Raw genomic sequence first — 8,184 nt, 5'->3', positions numbered from 1 at the left:
CCCCCCCCCCCCCCCCCCCCCCGGCCCTGGGTTACCAGTGCACCCATGGTCCAGTGATACAGCCAGGGGCCATGTGGTGCTGGAGCAGCCGCATGTAGGGAAAGCTGTGGAAGGCAGACACTTCCAGGTGGGGTGGGGGCTGGGAGTAGAGCGGGGCCGAGCTGGTCTTTCTCCTTACTCTTACCAGCTTCCCCTGGGTCACACTGCCCCTGGCTCCTGTCATCTTTGACAGGGAGCCCAGAGCAAATAAATATTAATTTTCTAAACTTTGTAGGTGCCCTGCGGGCTGGATAGAATGGCCTGGTGCACTAGATCCGGCCTGTGGGCCATATTATGTCTGCCTCTATGATAAAGGTTGTATGGTAGATGGTAAGTAGGTGAATAACCTGAAAATATTTAGTGAGGGGAGAATGAATTGGGTCACAAAATCTATTCCATAAAAATGATTATGAAGAACAGGAAACGTGTATATATGTTTCCCGTTCTTCATAATCATTTTTATGGAATAGATTTTGTGCCCCAATTCATTCTCCCCTCACTAAATATTTTCAGGTTATTCACCTACTTACCATCTACCATACAACCTTTATCATAGAGGCAGACATAATATGGCCCACAGGCCGGATCTAGTGCACCAGGCCATTCTATCCAGCCCGCAGGGCACCTACAAAGTTTAGAAAATTAATATATATATATGCCCCCCAACCCTCCCTGCCACCATTGTGTTATATATAGATTTTTAATATTTTACATAGGATATTTGCATATTAAAATATCCTATTGAGAGAGAGATCTATATATATCACAACAGTGGTAGGTTGGGGGGGCACGCCAAGCCCGGCCTGAAAATGGCAGTTGGGGGGAAGGGGGCAGCCTAGCTCCGAAATAGCCAGGGGAATGGGGGGGGCAGGCCCAGCCCTGCAGTGGAATGGGGGGAAAAGAAGAGCAGGCCCTGCCCCGAAGGGGGGGGGGGGGCAGCTTGACCCAGGCCTCTGTCCCCACCCGTGCCCCCACTCATCATCCTTGATGGGGCAATTGGCTAGTATATGTATATATTACTACCTTGAAGAAAAAAGATGTAACTTTAGGAAATGCCATTTATTGGCAGAAAGATAATCAAATTCCCCCCCTGAACTGGCAGCCTCAGAGTTGTGGAGGGGAGGCTTAGTCTTGGCTCAGATTGAAAAGTACTTTCTAGTTCTTTTAGGATTTAAATTTTGTGTTTTGTTTTGTGTCACTTTTTTTTTTTTTATTAGACCAAGTATATCATTGGGAGAGAAGTCTGACAAGCTTTTGGGTACACACTGCCCTTCATCTGGTCTAGGGGAGAGGCAGACAGCTTGGTCTAAATAGCAGATAGAGAAAAAGCACATGGATTACATATGAAACCTTTTGCTTAAAGGAATGGAAATATTCCCAACACCCCCATTACCTCTTCCTAGCCTTCAAACAAACATCAAGTCTGGCCCAACTCATCATCAAAAGCAAACTCACTTCTGATCCATAAACACCAAATGACACAGCCCTGCCTTATCAATAGAGGCAAAATCTGTAAACACATCTTTACAATCAACACCTCCCCACAATTAAACCATCATAATCTACAGATCCTATGTGCACCTGTTGCAGAATGTGGTGCATCTCATCTAGTGCGCCTGATGCCCTCATAGAAACTTTGTGGTTGAAACTAGACAAAGGCTATGCACCTGGAATGAACTCTTGCAAAAGAGATGCACAAACACTTGTAAGAGAACATATTTTGTTTAGCCCAACACATTCCCTTTCTGCCGTCACAGTCCTCAGACTCAAGGGAAGTCTATGAAATATTTTCAGAAGACAGGCCTGAGAACAGAAATTCATAACCTTACTGGACAGTAAAAGTATGGACTAGACATAGTTGATGGTGTTATGACTCGTTACTTACCTCTCTACATTCCACTGGTAATAATGATTTTTTTCTTTTTGAAGGTCTTGCTCTTCCACTAGTTAGATTAGCAGAATTCTTGGACCATCATGGCTGCAAAATCATCTTGACACTACCATACTGCTTAGATTACCTGTTCTACTGCAGTTCTTTCTGTCTGTAGCCATTCATGAAAGTGTCTTGTTGCTCCTTATTCTTCAGTTCTCCATTCCTTAAGCAGGCTCTTTTCATTTACATGGAGGTCTGCAACCTTTTTGTAGTGAAGATCACTTTTTGGCACCCCAGGATCTACTGCCCCTGCCCCCGGATGGGCCACCCAGGCTCTGACCCTACTCACCCAGCCCAACCCAGGCAGCAGAGGGCGTAGCTCAGTCCACCCACGTGCATCCTGCCACTCCCAATCATGGAGCCTCTTTTACAGACTGAGATCAACTGTCAGCGGCTCCACAATCGACCGTTTGGTCGCCACTGACATAAAGTAAATGGTTTTTTTCTATTTGCTGTTTAGCTCAAGCTGTTTGCCTCTTCCCCCTTGCCTGAGGAAGAACAGTTGTGGGCCCAAAAGCTTGTCAAAATTGTCTCCTAACTGTATAGTTGGTCCAAAAATCTTTGCCTCATGTAGGTTAGATTGTAAAATGCATTTTGTTGCAGGTGCCCAGTAGAGTTAACAGTCCAGTAGATATAGTTTCCTGATAGACTAGAATTGGAAATAGGTCAGAAGCTATCTCCTCAGGAAGCCAAAGCATGGAACTAGGGTTTCCCATGCCTGGTACAGTGAGGAGATGGCTCCTCCCCTTGTAAGAGAAGGGGGTCCCACCAAAGGTACTCAGCCAAGCTAGTGGGATTGGGAACTGAAGCCATCCTGCTACATGAGGGTACACATTAGAAAGAAAAGGTGGCCTGCACTGGACAAGCTATTTTGTCTGGTATCCAGATATGAGGTAATATAAAGTAATGCCTAGTTAAATTGCATGCTGTCTTCCTGCATTCTGGGACAAAGAATGAACTGATGGACAGGAAGTATAAAAGGAATTCTGAAAGTTTTCAAAGATATCTAGATAAACAGGACTTAAAAAATTACAAAGATTTGAAGGGACCAGATTTCACGGCCTACTCCTATATCTCCACAAAATTACTTGACAACATCTTACTTTTCTTTTAAGGTTCAAAGATCATCCTACGCTAAATGAACGGTATTTGTTACTGCACTTACTTGGGCGAGGTGGCTTCAGTGAAGTATACAAGGTAATGTGGATTTGGGCCTGCAGTGTAACATTTAATAGCCACGTAAGTTTTTTGTACTTAATGTGGTTAGCTTTAGTCGTAAATGAGCCAAGAGGATTTTAATATGGTAGTATTCTTAAACATTACCTAGGAAAACTCCTTAATTAATATGTGAGGAGAAAGCATCACTGGGCTTCAAACTAATATAACCAATATGAAGCATTTTGTTGTTAAATAGTGAAGGAGTTGGGTTTGTGACTGGAGACTTGATAAATGCACTAAAAATGCAACGGTTTGCATAATTAGGAATTTGCAGTACAAAATATGAACTGCAGCCAGTAGAAGGTGATACATGGCAGTGAAGTACAGTTTTTATTAAACACAAATATAGATGTTACCTTTTGTCATAGTTTCACTGTATATTAATCATATTTTTCTTAATGTAAAATTGGTAGGAGCTTGCAGGAAGTACCGAGGAAAGTAAAAATTGTCAATGATAATGATAACTTAATAGAACACCATCTTTCTAAACTGTATGTGGTGTTATACTGCTACTTGAAAAATATATTATTTGTATACTTCAAATTAATCTACTCTTCATGATTGAAAATTTCTTTAACAATATATAATGTTGTAGTGACACATCTCTATAGTTTCATTTTGCTTACAGTTCTTCTGTAGATCTGTGGATTATATGCTAAATTTGTACCTTTTTATTTGTTGTGCTTTAATTATCTTTGGTTGTAACTGTCCATTCTCTCTCTTGCTCTTTTAAGGCTTTTGATCTTTATGAACAAAGATATGCTGCTGTGAAGATTCACCAACTTAACAAAAGCTGGAGAGACGAGAAGAAAGAAAACTACCACAAGTAAATATTAATGATTTATGGTTCTTATGGTAAATTGAACAGTAGTCTATTGATTGTGAAAAGTTAATATATTGTCTTTTTAGGCATGCCTGCCGAGAGTATAGAATACACAAAGAACTGGATCATCCCAGAATAGTTAAACTATATGACTACTTCTCTTTGGATACAGATACGTAAGTATTTAAAATTGCACTGATTTCAGAACTTGTCAAATATTTATTTTTTGAAATGGTGACTGTATTGACTCTCAGATATCCTCCAAATTCCTATTCTGGATTATTTTTACTTCAGATAAGGGGGCTGGAACTTTTCTTAAGTGTCCTAAACTGCCAATTCTGGCTGGGAGAAAATTCCCCTAGATGCAGGCTTTGTCTAAGACAACCAGAAGGCTGTCTTTCGAGGACTGGCTTACCCTGACAAAGGACATTATAGGGCTGGGGTCAGTAACCATTTTGCCTGTAGTGCAAGCCTGTGTCACCCCTTTCCCCCTTCATCCCCACCTCCAGCAACTATGCTTACCCTTTCCACTGATTCCCAGACCCCCTGCAGTGAGGGTAAGCACAGACATGGCAGAGATGCAGGCTCCTCAGTGGAGGGGAGTACTCTAAAGGAGATGATGCACAGAGCAGCTTCATGCTGCTGATTTCTACCATGCCACATTGGACCTTTGAGGGCTGGATCAGACCTCTTCCTGGTCTGGATTCAGCCCATGGGCTTTTGGATGCTGAACCCTGTGCTACAACATCAACCTGTGGTAGCTAGTGGTATGCTGATTCAAGGCAGAGCTATAATCCTAGAGTACCCCAGGAAGGCTGCTGTAATGCTGGTAGGCCACTAGGGTTAAGTTATTCCAGGGGCCCTTCCAGCACATAGCGCATCCCAAGACTGGGAGATTCCATCAATACCATCATGCAACTCTTCCTCTGGGCTGCAGTTACTAACAGCACAATGCAGGATTTCACGTTAAGCAATTAAGCATGTACTTTTATCAAGAAACTTATCTAAGTATACAAGAAGGAAAGAGTTACTTGGCCTTTTTAGTATTTTGGGATTTTTTTTCTTTTAAACAAAAATGCTTTGACTACTAACATGAGTTTTTATAAACTAATTGGTATGCTAGATCCTTTTATGCATAATTAGGTTTGCAGATATTCATGTATGTGAATTTGTTAAACTTGTCAGCATCAGACTTCACTTATTTTTTCGTTATGCAATTATTTGATTGCAAATGATTGTGCAATTAGATAGCAGTTTGTAATCTGTTTTATCTAACTCTGTATCTCTGAATTTTTACTCTAGGTTTTGTACAGTGTTAGAATACTGTGAAGGCAATGACTTGGATTTCTATCTCAAGCAACATAAATTAATGTCAGAGAAGGAAGCTCGGTCCATTGTAATGCAAATAGTAAATGCACTACGGTATCTCAATGAGATCAAGCCCCCTATTATACACTATGATCTTAAACCAGGTAACTGAGAAATGCTACAGCTGGAATTACAAACAACCTTGTTCTCATATTTTATTTGTAATTCATGTTGAAAAATCTCATTAACTTCTACCTGTCCTTTCATTTAGAATTCCTCCAAAATCTGGCATTTTCTCTGCATTCGAGTGCTAAATCCTTTAGTCTTTTCTTTGGTTATCTCTTGCCTCACTCATAAGATCACAGGCTGATGCAAAAGGACTAAATTTAGTCCTTTATCCTACGGGATAAGTTCCCAGAACTTGTGATGGAATCATATTTTTAGAAATGTAAGGATATACGTAATTGGTATTAGTCAGTTCTGAAAAATATTTTCTTTCTCTGCTTATATCTTTCTTACCTACTTGCAGTTTTCATTGGCAATCCATCTCCTTTACATTGAGTTCTAGCTCCTAGGCCACTGGCACATGTTACACGTATGGTGCGATTAACCTGTTAGAAAACAGAAAGAAGTGCTACATGTTCAGCCAAATTATGGCACCATAAGTAGCAAACTAGCCACAGATTTAATCCATACAAAATGTGGAACTTTATGGCTGTTTTTTTATGGTGCCATAAATTGAACAAGATTAGCATGGACATGGGGGACAACACTGGGACAAGGATTGCCCACCTTTCAATGCCAAAAATTGGTTGTCTGGGAGATGCACCAGTTGTTAGGCTCCCTAGTGGGAACACTTATAGATAACGCCTGCACACAACACTTGCATCTAGCAGCCTTTCCTGCCTTGCCTAGCAGTCCCTATGGGCAACTCCCCTGAGTAAAGCATTTTAAAATATAGATTTCCAGGGAGCTGGGAGATGCCCCAGTGATTTGTAGGCCAGGGCACAGAGACACTGGGATGAGGGAGAGGCTCTGTGATTTCTAAAACAGGCAGCTGGGCAGTCCTGGGGATCTCCATGGCCAGTCCTGGCAATCAACTGATTATTGAACCTAGCCCCAGCCAGACCCAGTCTGGAACTTTTCAGTGACTGTATGGACAGTCCTGGGGTTGGGACAAATCTGTCCCCTGTCCTATCCTTAGGATTGAGTTGGGGCAGCCCCACGATACCATATTTTGGATCAGAGGAATTTTATGCCTATCCCATATACTGTACCTCCTGCCAGATACCTGTGGCATGGCAGAGGGTGTGATGTTGATGGAGCATAAAATTCCCCTGATATCTCTCTCTCTCTTCCCCCCACCATTCACTTAGCATGTGCCAGGGGCCCTAGACATCATGCACGAGTCTCTGTGTAATTTTACTATTACCTACAACTATCCTTCCTCTTACTGCAACCTCTTCTATGCTATTTTCTGATGCCTTCTTACATTTGTGATAATAACCAGGTTCCTTCAACTCTCCTTAAATCATGGTCTATTCATGTAGTCTTCCAACAATGATTAATCACAGAGTAAACAGAAATGAGAAAATGTTAACCAGACAATCTAAAGATCTGTACCATTTTCTGTTTGGGTCTGCATTTGACAAACAAGTGTATCTGATTTTTCTACTCCTTTTATGCATCTTGCATTGATTAAACTCCTTAAGACACTTAGTAAAACTTTGTTAATATGGATTTGTTTCAGGTCTGGTGGAACAATCTAATACACGTGCAGTTCAAGATTATCATACAACAATTCTGAACATAATTGTTAACGCAATATAAGATTCTTTTTCCCAAAAAATTAAAGAACATAAAACAGCTTGCACAATAAAAGTATAATAGTGAAAGAACAAACATAAGTGATAAATACACTGTACAGTTTAAAACCCTGGGGTAAAATCCTTGGTTTTACCAATTTTTTCACAGTCCTGGTGGCATATAGGGGCCTTAAAGCCAGCATACCATAGATGGAAAAGATCATCATGACCCGAGTGTGGCTGTGCTCTAGTGTTTCCAAGATAAACAGTTGGTCCTGATTGGGGGAACCTAGGTGCATTCCAGGTGGAAACAATCTCAGAGACTGCTCTAAATTTTGCTAAGGGTCAGAATGACTCCAGATTTGAGGGTGGAAGGGGCAAAGTGGAGGGTTGTAAAGTTGCCTTCACCCACTTATTATACCGGACTACTGAAATTGTATTTGTTTAGTTTTCTTCTAATGCTAGATTTCCATATTTATAATGTTTCTTTCTTATTAGGTAATATTCTTCTGGTTGATGGAACAGCATGTGGAGAAATAAAAATCACTGATTTTGGGCTGTCTAAAATAATGGATGATGATAGTTATGGTGTGGATGGAATGGACTTGACTTCACAAGGGGCAGGAACTTACTGGTAATTTTAAGTTTGGAGAAAGTTGTTGAAACTGTTTATCCTCATCAGATGCCAGGGATGCTCATATAAAAATAGGTCTACTGAGATATCTAGGGCTAAAAACATTTGAAAATAAAATGGATGCAAGGGAAAACATTTTAATGCAGCATTTACCATGTGAATCTCGGTATTGCAAAATGTCGCAGAATGATGATAGGAATTAAATTTAATGAGAGACAATACTGAACTTGGTGGATCTTTGATTCCTTTTAGTACTGCAATTCCTATATTTCTGTTTTCATCCCTACCATACAAGTTGGTTCATACTTCTCTGTCTCCAAGGAAGCCATCAGCCCACATATGCCTCATTCACTTGATTCCAAGACAAGGTGTGTGCCCCCCCCCCTTTTTTTTTGGATCCTGCTTAAGTTCTTGCTGCAGTAAC

At 40.9% G+C, this 8,184-nt stretch overlaps 1 protein-coding gene across 1 annotated transcript in view; it reads left to right on the top strand.

Moving 5' to 3' along the window:
* TLK1 (tousled like kinase 1) overlaps positions 1-8,184 on the top strand; it is an 88,589-nt gene that overhangs the window by 68,443 nt on the left and 11,962 nt on the right. Inside the window, exons 13-17 of the mRNA XM_019522788.1 lie at positions 3,088-3,169; positions 3,925-4,016; positions 4,100-4,189; positions 5,316-5,485; positions 7,625-7,760. Coding sequence (XP_019378333.1) covers positions 3,088-3,169; positions 3,925-4,016; positions 4,100-4,189; positions 5,316-5,485; positions 7,625-7,760 — 570 coding nt within the window. The remainder of the gene's footprint in view (positions 1-3,087; positions 3,170-3,924; positions 4,017-4,099; positions 4,190-5,315; positions 5,486-7,624; positions 7,761-8,184) is intronic.

Source organism: Gavialis gangeticus, unplaced genomic scaffold (genome assembly GCF_001723915.1).
Source record: "Gavialis gangeticus isolate Ggan-Ray unplaced genomic scaffold, GavGan_comp1, whole genome shotgun sequence".
In the NCBI taxonomy this organism is placed as follows: domain Eukaryota; kingdom Metazoa; phylum Chordata; order Crocodylia; family Gavialidae; genus Gavialis; species Gavialis gangeticus.
This window is presented reverse-complemented; position numbering and strand designations above follow the sequence as displayed.